The sequence below is a fragment of the Dermacentor andersoni genome, chromosome 7 (assembly GCF_023375885.2).
Source record: "Dermacentor andersoni chromosome 7, qqDerAnde1_hic_scaffold, whole genome shotgun sequence".
Taxonomy (NCBI): Eukaryota; Metazoa; Arthropoda; class Arachnida; order Ixodida; family Ixodidae; genus Dermacentor; species Dermacentor andersoni.
In genome coordinates, this window is record NC_092820.1 from 125941941 (window position 1) to 125959591 (window position 17651).

A 17651-nucleotide genomic window follows, 5' to 3' on the forward strand; every position below is an offset into this window, starting at 1 on the left:
TGTGCTCGCTCGCTCGGTTACGAGGTACAACGCCGCCGACGGATGCCGACGCTCAACGCAGGAACTAGCACGCAAGAGCTGCGCTCTAAAACGATAAACGAAATGCAGGGAGATTAACCAGGGCTGAGTCCGGTTGGCTACCCTGCACTGAGGAAAGGGAAAAGAGGGAGGAATATAAGAGAATTGCGGACTTACTCGTTCGACCTGTGTCAAGTACCCTAATATATCTCGCGGGTTGTTCGTCCATGCCCTACCTTTAGGGTACTTGGCATGTGTCAAATACCATAAATGCGTCAAGTACCCTAAGAATGTTAATCCCATAAAGCTCTGCTGAGGTTGTTAACAGGAATTACGAAGTGGCGGAGAAGGTAAGCAAATTGAGAAATCGTTCCGAACATGGGCAGTTTATTTTGCCACGCGCGAGAACGTCACCAGCGTCATATTTCATGGAGCCACCGGCCATGAGTGCAGGGCTTTCTTTCGGAACGGAGCACCTGGCGAGTCCACGCCATTCAAACGGAGGTCATGCCCGCTTGAGGCGTGGTTTTGTGGTATACATCTTGTCCCTGATCTTCTTGATGCGGGCGAAGGCGCCCTCGTTGCACACGTTATTGAAGTCGTCCAACTCGACGTGGTACGCCATTATGCCTGTTGGTTGCTTCGGTAGATGCAGGGCCATACGTTCCGTTATCTGCGCTTCCAGAATGCAATTGCGGGGATTAAAGGCAGGTTCGAGTCACCGTAAAAAATTCACCGCTGTGGAAGGCTAGGACTGCAAAACTACGCCGTTAAGGCATGCCGTTGAAAAAGCACGCCGTGATACTTTTAACATTCTGAGTAACGTATACTTCGCGAATACACAACGAGTGGTGACTGTTGTGTTCTTCGTCATCGTCGCCGCAGTCGTTGCTGTTCTTGTTTCTGTTATATGGCTTACATCAATCACGAGGAATTGTACAAGAATGTGATTGAATATACCAAGTGATATACGCCGAATAAATGTACAGTAGTGACAGCAAATGTTGCAAGAAGGTGAAATTACGTGTTAAAGTGAGACGAATGGAAACAGTCAGAGCGATTAATCAGTAGCTGAAAAGCACGCAAAAAAAAAAGGAAAAAAAGATGCAAATTTAACAGGACTGCTCACTATGCCAAGCGCCATCTATCTAGTTACAGCGATGCGCCACCTCATATTTTTATTTATCCTTTTTAGTAGATTTTTTTTGCCCCACTTTAACGTATGCCACCCTCCCACTGTCATTGTCACGCCGGAAATAAGTGTTGGGAAGCTTTATTTTCCCCGGTAATAGGCATAATAAACTCGGCGAGTAAAATGAAACCTGCAAGCTAAACAATGACCAACTCTCAATCGGCATGCTAAACGGTGGCCACACGTCAGCTGGACGACGTTTTTGATCTCCTAATCTCGTGTGCATTTCTTTACTGAATCCTCGATATGAAAAACCAAAAAAGAAATCGGTTTCATTTTCTACGTTTGCTTTTATTAACGTACCAGTTTAAATTGGCCCTCAAAGGGAAGGCTTGCAGCCAGCCAAGAAATTGTCTGCGAACGGCAATGACTGTTTACCCTATAGAAGACCAACAGTTCTTAGTTGATTTAATTTTCGGAGAACACACTGCTGTTCTATGTACAATTCACTTAAGATATATTTCTAAGATAGTTAACCATGTAAATGGCTAAAAAAAGATGACCAACCCTTCCCCTACCAGGAAATGGGGCTAAACGAAGCTTCTCCTGCGTGCACCTCACCTTGGTAATGGTTTAGTAGCGCAGAGGTAACGGTGCCGGATTGCTTTGGCCTCCCGCTACTTCAGCTCGGGGACTTCTCGTTGCTGTCGGATTAACTAGGCTTGGGTGGCTCTAACGGCTGGATTGGCGCGCCTACGACGAGACGTTTCACGGGTGCGTTCTTACTGCCATTCGTCGAAGGCTGCCAGTTCCTCGGGGGAACGCACAACGCGTGGCCATCCCATCCGTTTTCTGAGAATGAACCGAGCGGAAACTATGCCGGTGGGGGCAGCGCGCGTGAAACAATTTCCTGCCCTTTCCCTCTGAGGCGGAAGCGAAACGGCTCTGACTGGTTACGCGCGGGGCGTGAACGCGTGGCTATGCAGTTGGAATCCTCGCTAATGGCTCACGCTTTGGCGCCGCCGCAGGTGTGAACTCATCAAGCTGCCTTTTCCCGCAGCTACTCTGCTCTGGAAGTAACTTGGTTTTTGGCGTGACGACACGCCCCCGAAACATGTGAGCCAATACAAGCTTCCCTTGAGAAACAACTTTCGGAAGCGGCATGGAAGGCATCTCACGGGTTGTTGCGGAACACCTTTGCCCTAAATATATGCTAGACGAAGTGAAGGGAAGGCAGCCCCTGAGAAGACACCGTGATGCTCGCGAAAATAATACTTCCACTCATTCTTGAAAAAAAAGGGAAACAGGTTTAGCATGAGCGTGCAGTCTCGCGATTTATTAATACCATTTATTCACAAAATTAAACAAAGCCAGCCAAAGCAGGTATTGCCATACGATGGGAAGAAATGAGAACCGCAGCAAAGTCATGGGACCTTGCAGGATCACTAGCCAATTCCCAGCGAAACTGCTTCTTTCAGAAATAGTAATAATAGTTTCAATCGCCAGTAATTAAATGACATACATGCAAATGCTGCCTGTTTATTATTTATGTCCGTTTGAAACCTTGGCTGCATTTAAAGCTTTTGAGCAATTGCCAAGCATCTTTTTTGGAAAGCAGTAATTCATTAACAAACTTTATTTTGGCAGAACAATGGCTGTAATTTACCCCCATTCCCTCCCCGTATATATTTTGCTATATTTCGTATTGATTGCGTTAATAGTTCTTCCAGGGCAGAGCGATAAATTCTGCGTCATTCTTAAGACAAACCAACATCGCTGCGGATCGTTTGCACACGTGAATTACTACAAAGGTGGTATTAGTCCGCATATGCTGAACGTAGCCTACACGTCGCCCCTAATCTGCTTCTAATTTTAAACAAATATAAACAAGGGGCCTTGTTTACTTCTTCGAGGATACCGGGCAAACCTACTACGAGCAGCGTATAACGCATAAAAGATAGAAAAAAATATGGTTCAGCAATTACTTGCAACGCTTCCAATTTGGCCAGGCAAAATTTAAGTTTCGCCCCACAAGGAACTTAACATGACCCCTATTTCCAAGAATTGTAAACTTGGCGTAACGTATTTCGGGACACTGGCAAGCATTCTGAAAATGTCTCTATTACACTTTCAAGCACTAGGAAAATAATTATTTTAAAGGCTGCAGCTAATCCACACGCATCTAACATCGCACGTAACTAATATAAGGTATGCAGAAAAACGAGCTCTTAAAGCTGTTTCACATGTTGAGGGTTATCTTGTCCCACAACGGTAATCGTCATCTTTCTTGCCCGCATTCCCTTCCTTCAAGGCTGTACAGTCGGTACTTCCAGGTGACGGATGGCATGCTACTTATCCACGTGATATGTCATTCTCGACAGAAAAGTAGCGAGAGCTGAGTTTTCAGGAAAATGAACACAAAATACGGCAAATCAGTTCTGCGGAATCGTTCACGGTGGATGATTTCTCGTGAAAAGGAAAAATTGTCATCCACCCGTACGTAGCACAAAGCTGCATAGGAAACCCATACGAGTTGCTCAGAAAGAAAGCTTCGCAATTGAAGAAAAATTCGTCCTGGTTCGGGTGTCCACGACATCTCTTTGAAGAAGAACACAAGCAAGGCATATGACGATTGTTGTGGGAGAACATAAGCCCGAAAGGGTGCAAACGTTTTAACAGTGCATATTCAACAGTCCGCTTCCTTTGTTCGTCGTGGTGCCACGGGGAAATTCCACCACGTTGTCGCATCGAGATCACGAAAGTTATACGTGTCGAGAAAAGTGTTCTCAGCAAGAAAATATCGGCTAGAAGCACAGGGTGAAGAAAAGCACGCTTGCGACTTTCGTAGCGCAGGGCAAGAAGATTCAGCCTACGCAACCAGGAATACGTTGACAGCCAAAAGAAACGTAGGCGGACTTCAGTGCACCCACTGGTCGAAGAGGCGTTGCAGCAAAAGATTCGAAAGGCGAGGTAGCCGTTTAATTCGTTCTTTTTGTCGACGCCTATACCTTGCAAGTAATTTGGATGAAGATGAATTCGGTGAATTCTTGAGGCTCTGGCAAGGAAGTTAAAGGGAGTCATTTTTATATGTACTGCCCTTCGTTTCGCTGTTCAGCAAGACACAATACGCAGAGTGGTTCACAAAAGTAACAAACAAAAATATTCACAGTCACTGTAACATACGCCAAAAAGAGTAAAGGCGAAAGCCTGGTCGATCAAGAGACATTCAGTAAATTACTTGATATTGTCATTCAAATGCGTTGTTACTCGTTACTTGTTTTCCCCAACGAAAAGTCATGGGTTCAAGTGCCCTATTTGACGCTTCCTTAATTAGCTATGTCTGAATTTAATTTGTCCTAATTAACACCAAATGTCGTGGGTTTGACTCCCAGCAAGGTCGAGGGTGCGGCTGCCACCAAAGGTCCTGAATTTGAGTGCCTAATTAAGACTAATATTTATGGCGCCCTAATTAAGCTCGCATTACCGCGAAAGGTAATGTGTTCGAAGTTCACGTGGACTGTGAGCCAGCTGTGGAAGACCACGACGACGAACGTGCGAGCAGTGGAATGAGCAGTTGCACGAGCAACTGTCTGCGCAAGGCGAGCTCACATCACTTTCTGTACCGCACGACGCACTTTCCAGATCATCAGGAGTATGATCCATTTAACGCTTTCGCCTTAAAAAGGCGTCATTCTAGTAAGCCAAAATTTCTCACGAGATGTCGCACCCAAGACTCACCTTTGTTTCGCAATCCTCGGTAGTGTCGAAGATCGCGAGGAAGTGGTTAGCAACGTCTGCCGAGTAGCTTGAGCCGGTGTCGACGTGGTCGCGCCGTGGAGCTCCCATCAAACACGCCTGGATGATAAGTGCAACCAAACAATTACTAAGAAGAAGAGAATGACACTTTGAGTGCGCATCACACAAAAGAGGTGTGATTACGAAGGAGGCCGTAGTGGAGGACTTGGAAATAATTTTGATGACTTGCAGTCCTTTAACGTGCTTCTAAATGTAAGTGCACAAATATTTTAATAGGATTATCAATATTGACAAACATCACCCAGTTCCTCGTATAATTGCTTGTGAGCACATAACCTTATCACGTGAACTTGAGCCACTGGTTGTTCTTGGTCTAAAGCATAGAGTTTCTCACTACATTACCTAGAGGGAAATCTGGCGTTGCTGCGCTGTTATTTGCATGAGAATGCCGGTACATTGTGGATTCGGATTGGCATCGTTCTCAGAGAGCCAGGCAAGCACCCTTCCGTCTGTCATAATGAATAATTTTCTACTAAAACAGCACGTAAAACGCTGTTTTAGCTTTTTTATTACGCAAAAACATCTTTTGTTTAACTATGGGAACTCGTTATTCATGTAAAATTATATGATACGTAAAAAGTATTAGCGGGCCACTAAAGTTCGAGGACAGACCACAAGATTCGCGCTCGCTTTGGAACAATTTGTCATCTGTTCTTGCTTTTCTTTGCTTGGTCATGCATTGTAGCTGAGTAAAGATGTAATATGCATGGCTGGAAACATTTTATGAAGATCTTACTTTAGGAACCCGTTATTTGTGTAGCCGTATCCACGTTTTAGACAAAGCCTCTTACAACACCAGCCAACACGAGCCTCGCAGACACATATACCGTCATTCCCATGATGGCATGGTGCTCCCTTAAGAAACTCCCTTAGACGGTGGCACCACATTTCCCTCTAAGTGTTATAGTGAGAAACTCTATGGTGTAAAGCAACCGGCTGCGGTGCTGAGAGAACTGGGTCTGAAACTACTGCGTATGTGCCTCCCTTGAATGACAAAAAGAAAGAACAGCCTCTAAAATTTATCTGGAGCTGCGCAGTAGCATACTCACGTCCTACATATGGAGACAATCTTGTCTAAACATATATATATATATATATTTATAATACAAACAACACAAAGGGAGGACTTCGCGGCGCCACCGTTAGATGGCGTGGCTTGTCCAGCGGGAAACATGACGGAGAAATCCGGCCACGGTACATGCCTCATATATAAACGCGACTAAGTGGTGTCAACACGGCGTTTTGCTCATTGCCTCAATTGTAGTCCAATTTGTGTAGACTGTCATCGTGACATATAGCGCCTGCTGGATTCTACTCGTATTTCTTTTCCTTTGCTCTTCGCTTGCATGGAAATCCAGCAGCAGCTAGGACTGAACCTCGACCGCGAGCTCAAGAACGATAAAACTGTCAACATGCAAGTTTTAATAATACTCATAAAAAAGATAACCATTTCTTGGGTCCGGGGAAAGAATAATTGAAATCGAGCCACAGTGGGGCACGGTATAACCAATCGTCGCTGTCCCAGGGCTGTTATGTCACAATACACGGCGCCAATCCCATAAAATGCACATCCATTTCTGGCATTTGGAATAGGTACGGCCCGTTTAATGTAGGGGTTCCTGCCCATCGATTGAATACCAATCTTAACGCATCCACCGTTCACGGCTGTCTCTGATACCGCTGAGAACGCGGGCGCAGAACCGCTCTCACAAGTGACGACGCGAGACAAGGAAAGACATTAGAGTAGCATCGTTTCGTGCACAACATGGTCTTGGATGACAGGGCTAAACAGAAATCATATCTGCCTGACCGTGGCCCTGCCACCCGCACACCGCTGATTTGGTAATGGCCCATGCATGTATACAATATTTCATGCAATAATACATTTGAACATTTACGAAATATTTGCATTACAAAAGAAATAAAAGGAGCACAGTTTCACACAGCTTACATTAGATTATTGGCAAAATGCCTGCTTCGAATAGGTAGAGTTTCTTTCTATATTGTGGGAACAGGCCATGAGATATGACTGACTCCAATGCACTTTCAAAACTCAGAATGATGTAGATTGCTTCAGGATTTCGACGAAGGCTGGGTGTGTAGTCACAAAAGTTTGGTAATAATTGAGCCGTTACGTTGCACAGTTAGTCCTGTGTTGCGGTACTATATTGAAGAGATCGTTCGCAAGATTATGTCGAGTATTACTAGAAAGGCATGTATCATAGAGTGCAAACTCATCTCTTGCAATTTCACACCATTTGCACGGCCCTAATTCAATATGGAACACTATTTTTTTACATTTAAACTACCGTGCTTTATAAAAAGTGCATATTTGAGCTATAGACGTATTCTCACCATGTCAAACAACAACGAAATTAGGGACGTACGGCAATTTATGCACACCAAATCAAATTAACTGTCAGCGAAATTTTAAAACACGAGAAAAATGAGAGCCACCCTCAACTCGAATTTTCGCGTGCCTAGCTACCACAGTTGACGCTCCCGTGTTATTATAGGGTGACACGAATAATGCAAGGCATTATAGCGGAAGTTGGCACATCATGGGCTCGCACAGCTTGTTGACAGTGTTCGCGATCGGGCGGCGATCAACGGACAGATCTAGTTCTGACACTGGTCCCATCTTTGAGGCTATGACGTCACTTCTATGTTTACAACAGCTTCAGTAAGGCGGCGTTTGGCGCGCAACGTTCTCAGCATGCTGATGCGTAATTGCCGCGCTTTCAACACTTTGCTCATGGCTGTGTGATAATCAGGTGGCGCTTAAAACTGCTGTATAAAATGCAATGCCGTAGTTTTTTCGCAGCGCTCGCAACATTGTCACGCTCTAGCGACTGGGGAAGAAGGAGACCATGGAACAACAGCGGGTCACAAAACCAGCTCCTTATTGGGTGAACTACGTACCCACAAAAATAAATTGCAACAGGTGCAACGACAGCAGAAGCTTGATGTGGGCGAGTTGGTTTTTCATACTTGAAGAAAAGAGCGCTACGAAGACGCGGACTAAAAGAGGAACATGTACGACGGACAAGGCGCTACTTCCAACTTAATGTTTTTTGAAGAAACAGCATTTCAAATAGATACAACCTAGAATGGCCCATCGTGACATCACGGCCTCCCTATCTAAGCGTCACTCAAGGGCAGCTAATGCACGTGCCCTCGGCCTTTGCAATGTAGACAGCTTTTAATATCTCCCGTTCTAGTCTATGTCTAGACCGTGCCAGAAACCTGGTGTCACGAAGATACGGACGGCAATTGTGACGTTTATTGTGTTCTGCCAGATGGCCCCCCGCATTGTTATTTACGGTCCGATTGAGCTCTCGCGCCCTTTCATTATAACACCGTCCGGTTTGATCGACATAAACCTGTTGGCAACTTAGGAGTACCTCACATACGACATTACTTTTGAAGCCGTGTACCGCGCTGCATGTTTCTTAGCGCGTGGTGCCGGTTTTGCCTTTGTCAGCATAGGGCATAACTTGGCCAATTTACACGGTGCACTGAAGAGAAGATTAAAACTGTACCTTTGCGCCACCTTCTTGAGGTTGTGGGACACCCTGTGCCAAACCAACAGCAAACGACAAAAGCGACAAAAAAAAACAAAAAAAAACGACAGTGACGAGCACTTGCGCCAATCGTCCAACTCTGACCTCTAGGTGAAGCGCGTCAACTATATATACATGACTCCTCGACGATTCCGGCGTAATCGCTGGTGATCGGATGCGTTCTCGAATACACAAAAATATAATTTATCTCGTGGAATCGAGTTTACAGTAGGTTCGGCATCAGCAGGTGAAATCACCGACAACTGTCGAGGATGTTCCTACTCGTGTAGGTGCGCCTTGCACCGAGCGGTAACTTCAGGGACACTCTAGAAATGGTAGCTCAAAGTCCTATCTGGTGGTATCGTTTGTTCTGTGAACAGCGTTATCAAATTGGAAGATTATTGTCTGTTGCTGGATAGCCGAAAGCAAAGGCCAGTGGTAAACATAACGAATCTCAACATGGTGCAGTGAAACCTGGGCTGTGTAGCCCTGCAGTCGACAGTCAGGTCTTACTGGTCCGGAGAGCTGGCCAGGTAGCAGAAGCCGTTGGCGCCCACAACTAGGGGTACCAAGCATGAAGATTCCGAGAATCTTCATCTCCCCGATGAGAAATGAATGTTTTTTTTCAATCAGTCAATCAATGAAATCATCTTTAGGTGGCGTTTTCTTTGGTTCAAAGGGTCATCCGGATGGAGGCGTTTTCTCGCGGCGTTGTCGCTATGGCTCACGCAACGATCCTGGGCAGCTCGAAGGAGAGCTGCGCCCCTGTCACGTACTGGTTTTAGCATTCTGGATAAAGGCTGACAAGACAGCCATGGGCTGTGCTAGCTTACGGTCGGCGCTGCGGCGAAAAATAGCGACATGGCTACGGGAAACGAGTAGGTATTCGAGGTTTACACTAGGTCGCTATCAAATAGTCCGTCATGTTCCGTGGTTCTTCGCCCTCTTGAGGACGTGACACGTGGAAGGCGAAGCCTATGAGGCACATCTCGCAGTATAGGAATCAGCGGTGCATGGACGATGGTCGAGGGCGCCCCTGTCCGACAGACGGGCGGGCTGGTGTTGGCGGCGGACTGCGGTGTTATCAGGCCCTAGCTCATGGCTTACCGGTGTAACCAATGGCTTCAGGCTGAGGTGGTTCGGCAACTGGCATTGACTGCATGGTTTTTTGGGGACGCCGTCAGCAACGAGCATGCGCTCCCTCACGAGAGCCTTCCTCACCCTCACGTTGTGAGATGAGCATCGCCTTCGGCAAGGTTGGTAAGTGAGTAAGTGAGTGAAAACCTTACTGAGCTCTAGTAATTGAGTTTTTCTGCTGCTGCAACCGATTCTTCAGGGCAGTCTTCCTCCTTGTGCCTTCCCCGGAGGTCTTCACCGGCTGCTTCGTCCGTCCTCTGTCGCTATGGTCGGCTGCCTTGAGTCCAGGGCTTCGCTGGCCTCTGCTGTCCGTCGTGCACGCCGCACTAGACCTAGCTGGTCTTAGCAGCGGTCGCTGGAGAGCAGTTCCTCCCATTTCTCCGCACTTGGGTGTGATATGATTGGGACTACGTCAGTTTGTTGACATTCCCATGTTATATGATGTAGGTTTCTCATTGCACCATGGGAAAATTGGTGAAGATGAGGGTGAGGTAAGGGAGGTCGGACGTTGTGACTTGACAGCGAGGGATATCGTGGTGACTGTGTGAGGTTAAATTAGGATAAGGCGATTCCTACCGTTGAAGTACCGAAAAGTCACTCATATCGTATGCGTGGTGTGCTTAAAGTCTAAATATTGCAGTGCGCTGGCAGGAAGTCTCTCTAACGAAGATGTACGTCAAAGCCCACTTTTAATTGACTAAAGTCATAAATGGCTGTCGATGTTAGCTGTAGCTAAGCGTATTGAAAACTGTAGCCACTGAAAGAGGCAACGAAAACGGGAGAAGTGACGGTGACGTCTTGGTGTCAATGCGAGAATATTTCTTTTTCCACTTATTACGACCGTTCGGCGCACTTCTTTAATGAAGTAAACGCCATAAAATTTACTTTTTGTTTCTATAATTAAATGGACTAAAATTTCGAGTTTCACAATTTTCGGGCACCGGTAGCGTTTGTTGACATACGAACTAAAGGATACATCAAGATAAAAAAAGCATGTCAGTAACATGGATGGAGCTCGTCTACAGTACGACCAAAACCTGTTTTATTCTTTAGTTCAGGCATGGCGACGACAGCCGAATGACTTTCTTTACAGAAAACATTCAGCTTAAGTGTTTTAGCTCAATCTCTATAACATGCAAAATAGTTGAAAAAGATTAACGCATAGTTGCTTCGTATATATTCTTGAGTTCCGACAAGTTCTCTGCTTTCAAATCCTCGTAACCAGCCTGAAATATTCAGAATGAAAATCCCCGCTAGCGATTTATTAGAAAACATGGCGACACCTAGCCAGATACATTACCGTTCCGTCTAGTAGGCCATTCATAGACACGCATTATAAAAGATAATGCCCAGCATCAGGCAGTTAACTAAGTGCTGGAAAAGTATTCGCTTCAGCTTTTCAGTGCTTCAATGTAGACTTATTTAGTTATGCCAGCGTAGTCTAGTAAATACTATTAAAGTTTTTTCTTACTTTGCCCACTGCCGATGCGCGACCACTGTGGCATAAATGAAAGACTTGACCCGATGCTTGGAAAAAGCTGCATTTGTGGTGAAGAGTTCGACGGAAGTTTGTCTTGTTAGGTAACATACTGACGAAGAACTTGGGGACACCGACAAAGTCAAAACACACGTTTCGGCACCCGTACGGGTGCCTCCGTCGCACGAAAAGCGGGCAAAAGCCGGAAGTTATTTATATGCCAAAATATGACGTAGTGAACGGGTGTAGTTAGTAGGCAGATTTCCATGATACCTGTTGACACTGTTGTCTGTCGTCTGAATAAAGAAAGATTCCAACAAAAGTCGCATCACATGATTCTTTTGCTTAGGCATTAGAGCAGCGTTTTTCCAGTCGATGAGACGTTTCTTTGGTGCCCCTTTATTATTCTTGCGAATTTGCCAGTTTCACCGATGTAAATGCACCTGCAGTCTGCGCATGGCAAGTTAAAATTGGTGGGGCAATTCTTGCTTTGTAGCCCGTACTTTACATTAGCAAGCTGATTTCTCAGCTCGCTAATCCGTCGCTTCATCTCTCATGACACGAGCCACACGCATGTGCCCAAATGACGACGAAATGTAGAAGCCACTGAAAATAATTCGTCACGAATTATACACGAACGGGTACCCCGAAAAGTGCATCAACAGAATGCACGCTCGTGTCCTCCATCCCAACCTGTGCCTAGGCAAGCCTTTTACAAAATGCACTGGCATTCCAAATCAGCTTGGCGTCAGCGAAGCTGTTAGCTGCGTATTGTCTAGATACGCCCTTAGAATAGTAGATATGCCACCAATGAAGCTGAGAAATCAGCTCGTTAAGGTAAACGCTGGGCTAGAAAGCAAGAATTACCTGAGCCTTTATTACGTGCCATGATCACACTGCAGCTGCAGTTATTTCGGCGAAACCACCAAATTCACCAGAAGATTAAAGGAGCACCAAAGAGACATCTCGAACAACAAAAAAGGCATCGAACGCCCTTGCATAACACGCTGTCAATCGCAGTCATCGCATCGACTGCGAAGACCCTGCTATAATAGTTCAGGAAAATAATGCAACGACACTACTTTTGTTGAAATCTTTCTATATTCAGGCTACAGTACCAACACCACTGATGGAAATCTGCCCACTCACTACACGCGTTCCCTACGTCTCATTTTGGCATAAAGACTGCTTGCGATTGTTGCTCGCTTTAAGTGTGATCAAGGAACCCGTTGGGTCCCGAAACGCCTCTGTGTTATGCTCACCTTAGCTTGGTCAGTGACCGTAATTTCTTCATCAAATAAGCATTATTTTCCGAGCCAACATGCCTCGCATGTACTCATGAAAATTCGGCTTTGATAACGTGTTCTCATCTTAGGTGGCATTTCGTATTTCTAAAAAAATTCTACAAATTTGCCGCCAAGAAAGTAATAAGGAAATGTCTCTGCATTGTTACGCGGCTCTTGCGCGTGAACGCGATTTCCATGCAGTGAGAAAGACGAGGTTGTCAAGATTATAAATAGGCTGATTGTGATTCTGGAGAGCCCGAGCCTAAATGAGCCCGGCTAAGTTGTACTTTCGTGAGTCTGAGACCAAGTGGACTCGAGTGAGTAGAATTTCGGTGAATCTCAGTTCGGATGAGCACAACTGAATACAGATATGGTGAATTTGCATCCGGGTGAGCCTGGCTGAATATACTTCTGCTGAATCTAAGTCGGACTGATCACGGCTGAGTAGAACTTCGGCTAGTCTGAGTCCGATGTAAGCTCTGAGCAAAAATTACTATTAGTGAGTGAGTCTGATTGAGCTTCGTTTATGTTGTCGACCTGTGGTCGAGCCCCCTAAGTGAAGAAAAGTCCGGCAAGATTTCTCAATAGGAATGATACTGCACAATCAGTGTTGGAAACTAAGCTCGCAGTTCGAGCAAATGGTTTATTTGAAGTTGTGGAAGCCGGGAGGTAAGAGACGGATGCTAGCCTTTTCAGCGTTATGATTCAGGTGAGGGAGGGCGGGCGAAGCTTTTTGTGCGGAAGCTGAGCGGGCGTATAAATTTTTATACGCAATGACAAGGATGAGGGAGGTCTCTGAAGTTGTTTATCGTGAGGGTTAGGTGAGAAAAATACTTACGTCATGAGGGTGATAAAACAAAACAAGAAAATGAGGGCAGTTGCCCACCTATGGTTAGCGAGTGGCGCCACTTGAGACTGCTAGAAAGTAAACGACTTTTTCCAGTTACTACCGCAAAACCGCTATGATGGTCTCTCAAAGACCTTCGGAGCTTAGAGCTTCAGCGTCGGCGTACTCTGTCATCAGAGTACTTAGACTGTATTCCCTGTTGCGAATCCCCAGTGTCTTTTCGATGTTGGTGGTTTCAGAAAAAAAAAAAAAACTCTTTAATGTTCTTTGTCCGGTTTCGTATCATTCCGATGAAATGGTTTTGCCTGCCTCTGGGCATTTGAAAATCAGCCATCATTTCCGCGCTTATATCAACGTCAGCGGGAAGAAAGAAAAGGATCATCTCCTCCGGAAGGAAGGAAGCTGGCCTTGAGGTTCCAGTAGAACTTGCAACCCTCCTCTTCGCGCGATGCTTGTGAATGTTTTCACGCTGCAGCCGTGAGGGAGGTCCCACGTTGTTAGAGTGGACACCCGATTCTCGAACGATGTCTTTGCCCCCTTTTCGAATTAAAAATACACGTGACGAAGCGTTTTTCAGATTTCCAGATGCAGGTTGATGCCCTTTGGAACTGATAGCGATTAATAGAGATGGGCTAGTTTGGTGCGATCTTGTACGCGTTCCCAAATAGAATGGAGGCGGTCCGTTCCACCGAGCCGCACACGATTGGTCAATTTGAACCGTGACGAACGCCATGACATCAATTGTGGCGTGAGCTGTGACGTCTTGCTGCTGTCAATCGTTCCGTGTCGTCTGCTATGGGACGAACGCAACGGAACGGACCGCCTACGTTCGATTTTGGAACGCGTACAGGATCGCACCTTGGCAATTGGTTTTGGCTTGATGGAACAAGGTTATAACGTTGCGTTTCGAAGACGGGACACCAAGAACGCACAGAGGACACGCGCCGAACTGTTCTCTGGGCGAATGTGCCCTGTGACTCTGTGCTCAGCGACTGTCCTCTGTGCATTTTTTCTGTGTCGCGTTCTCGAAACGCGCCGTTATAGCTATGTCCCTTTGAAACGCCTTCACCCAAGTTTCGGGGCCATCCGCCGAGCTCCACGGTAGGTCGGTGGCTCCCTCGGTTGCCAAAGTATGATGGTTTGTGAGGATGCTAATTCCATCATGATGCTGGCTACTGACTTGGCCTTTCTCTTTCTGGTCGTCTCGGGTAAAAGTCCATGCTTCGCCATAAATTTATGCAGCCTCCGCTATAAATAATGCGGGGACGTCGGGGTCGTCTTCACCCTTTGGACTAGGCTCATGGCTTGATGGCGGCGTCCGGTACGTGAAATTAAAAACACTTCCACCGGATTTTGTCACGTTGTTAGTTACGGGGAAAGAAACAGGCCTAGGCACCCTCCCTTCGAAGATTCACAAAGCAACATCTTTACTGGGTCGAGCCAAGTCAAGCGCATCGACTATTTATATATACAAGACTGGTAGAAGATTCCAGCGTATAGATGGAGCTCGCGTGCGTACAGAATGAACACTACTGTTCGCGTCGCTCACGCAATATGACAACAGAAAGCACAGCTGACAACATATACAGAAGTTAGAAACGACGACAAGAGTCGGAAATGTTCCGATACATGCAAGCGCGTATTGCGCGGAGCAGTTACATTGACAATTGTCAGCAGACGAAAAAGCGGTCACGGGGAAAAGGATAAGCAATGTACGCGTGTCAATACGGACGTAAATCACTCATTACATGTTTACCAATGATCATAATGCTGCACATTGTTGTCACGTCCGTGGTACGAAGTGCGCGAAATCCCCACGTCATAATACTGAAAGCGTTGCTGCCCAACCAGCTTTTGGGGGAGCGCTGCAGGGCCTCTTTAGGGAACCTATCAAACTGACGGAGCAACCACAATGCTCTCACAACGTCTAAAGCTGCAGCTACATGCGGAAATGTTTACATAATTTATTGTGCTAATGCAATTACGATTTGTTCTCCATTCTAACGCGAACGTCATTATTTAGCAAGTGTTCCGGAATAAACTGCGCGTTACAATAGAGCAAACCTGGCCCTCGAGGGCTGATTCAGGGTTTCAAATGAACGAACCTTGAAACCACCAACAGTTAATCAAGTGCTATAATTGTGCCAATTTCATACCCGTGTCTTATGTTTAAGGGAAACTGGCGTGGGCGCACGCATGCGCTCTCGCTAACCGATTCCACGCTATGTGACACACAGGGCGATTACCTCTGAAATTGCTGGTTGGCGTTCGCACGATAGATGTATACACGTGCGATCGCGGGTTAAGGTTTAAGAGAATTGGGATGCTGTGCCGGAAAGACTGAAGGTTCGCTCCGATCCTGGGGCACGCAATTTCTTTTTTTCCAGTATTAGCTATCCCGCAAGACAGCACCATCACCCAGCAGGTGCGCTCAGGAGAGTCCGAAGAGGGGAACCCAAAAATAAAGGAGTTTGGCTTCAAAAGTGCCGTGATCCTTCTCTACCAAATACTTTGTTCGAACTTAATGAGGCGGCGGATGAGAAGCCAGTCGCTCTATTTGTGCGCTACTCACGAGGCGATAATCCATGATCGTCGTGTTCCACGCTAACGTCCGCTCTTCTTCTATTGTCCAGTTGGGTGACATGGTGAAGGCCCGCGCGTACATTCCAAACGACAGCATGGCGTAGAATTGTCGTCCCAAAATCATCTCTTCGAGACGGCTCCGCAAGTCCTTAGCTATCATGTTCTGGAGGATAAGAACAATACCTTGGTTAGGCGATGTGGGTTCTTTTTTTTTTTTTGGCGCGAGAAACAACTGTAACGCTACGATGCATTACAGGAAGATAAAAATAAAAAAAATTGTATGTCTACAGATGCGAAGCTAGTTTCTGTTTGAAGTTTCTGCACGTCTTTCCTACAAAAACTTGACAACGTCATTGTGGGAAACGATTTTTTACCGTGTTGCTACCATGCGCGCCAAATGCTGAAGGCTTCCTTTCCTTGGGCTCGTTCCTAACTTTATGTGAGGACACTTCCAGAATTCCTTACCCCGAAGGGTTGCATGGAGGGTGCAAGTGTACTCCGGAAAATCACTTACGCGTGCTCTTGAAAGTAGCCCTTTCGTTATGTATGCAACAGTTTCCACAGGTCCGGGTTCGAGGTTATTCGTCGAAAGTAGCATGTGAACGTCTTTATTCAGCAAAATGAAGTGTCGTTCGTCAAACAACTTAACGTCAAATTGAGTAACTTATAAACGCACAAGCTTTTTGCTGATTTACGTGGCAAGCTAATGCTGGTAGGGACTCCTTGCAGAGGGCAACATGGCGGCACCTATGAAAGGCGGTGCCCGCTGTTTCGGATATACTTCAGTACAATGGGGCTTCCTTGCAAAGGTCAGGAACGTCTAATAATTTGGGCCTAAATGACTTCATTTCTGCAAGGTCCCCTGCTAACCGGAAAGCAATATAGGACAGCTTGCTGCTATAGTTGTCGAAGAGCGATATAACGAACCTAATCGCGGCACCTCACTTGAGGCACAATATGGGCTACCTTTTATTTTGCAATGCACGTTTTCCCTCTTTGTGTCGCTACATCGGAGGCACATATGGGAAATTGTGTTCGTTTTGTGTAGGAATTGAGAAAAAAAAGCGTTTCTAGAGCTGTGCATGTAAGTTAGCGTGAAAATTGCGGTTCACAACGAAAGCTTTTCAGAGGAAACTTTAGCTCTACCGGCGGTGCTAAAAACATGGGAGTGAAGAAAGTATTCGTTTTTCAGCATCCACTTCACCAAAGATGGGGAGGTTTGTTGCACCAAAACAAAGGATTTGAGATCTATTGATTCCACGAAGCCGGTCTTCTATTTAGGCGGTCATTGTATTTTGCCTAAATTGCAGGAACACTGGAGGATCTAAAAAAAGAACTCAAGTATGAAGCTGATAACTCTGCTATTCAGCAATACAAAGGGATATAACAATTGTGTCAGCTCCACTCGATAATGCATCTAAAGTGCTCAAAATAGAAGTATTATTGACCGCTCTGAAATATATCCTTAATTTGGGAGTTTGACATCCGCAATAATTGCAGTTCCAGACATGCAGCCTGCATAAGTACTATTTCTGTTTGGTTGCAGAATTGTAGATTTATAATTTAGTGCTGCAGTGTTTTCAAAGGATACCCATTTTTCTAAACTATCAAAAGCCACAAATCTAACTTCTTAATATCACGAGAACTTCCTCTCTCAAGTTTCGCAAACTAGATCCAAATTTTTTCTGCGATTGTCTGTTAAAAGCATTTGTCGATTGTACTCGTATTTGAAAACGCTGCATCGTACTTAACCCCATGCTATAGCTTCCTGTTAAAAGGGGGCTTCGGCTGA

The 17651-nt window shown here is 45.8% G+C and overlaps 1 protein-coding gene across 1 annotated transcript in view; it reads right to left on the minus strand.

The window, feature by feature from the left end:
* Positions 1-397: 397 nt before the first annotated feature.
* LOC129385380 (uncharacterized) overlaps positions 398-17651 on the minus strand; it is a 30245-nt gene continuing 12991 nt past the window's right edge. The window contains exons 4-6 of the mRNA XM_055072017.1: positions 15849-16022; positions 4889-5005; positions 398-691 (exon numbers count right to left, since the gene is read on the minus strand). Coding sequence (XP_054927992.1) covers positions 524-691; positions 4889-5005; positions 15849-16022 — 459 coding nt within the window. The 3' untranslated portion in view covers positions 398-523. The remainder of the gene's footprint in view (positions 692-4888; positions 5006-15848; positions 16023-17651) is intronic.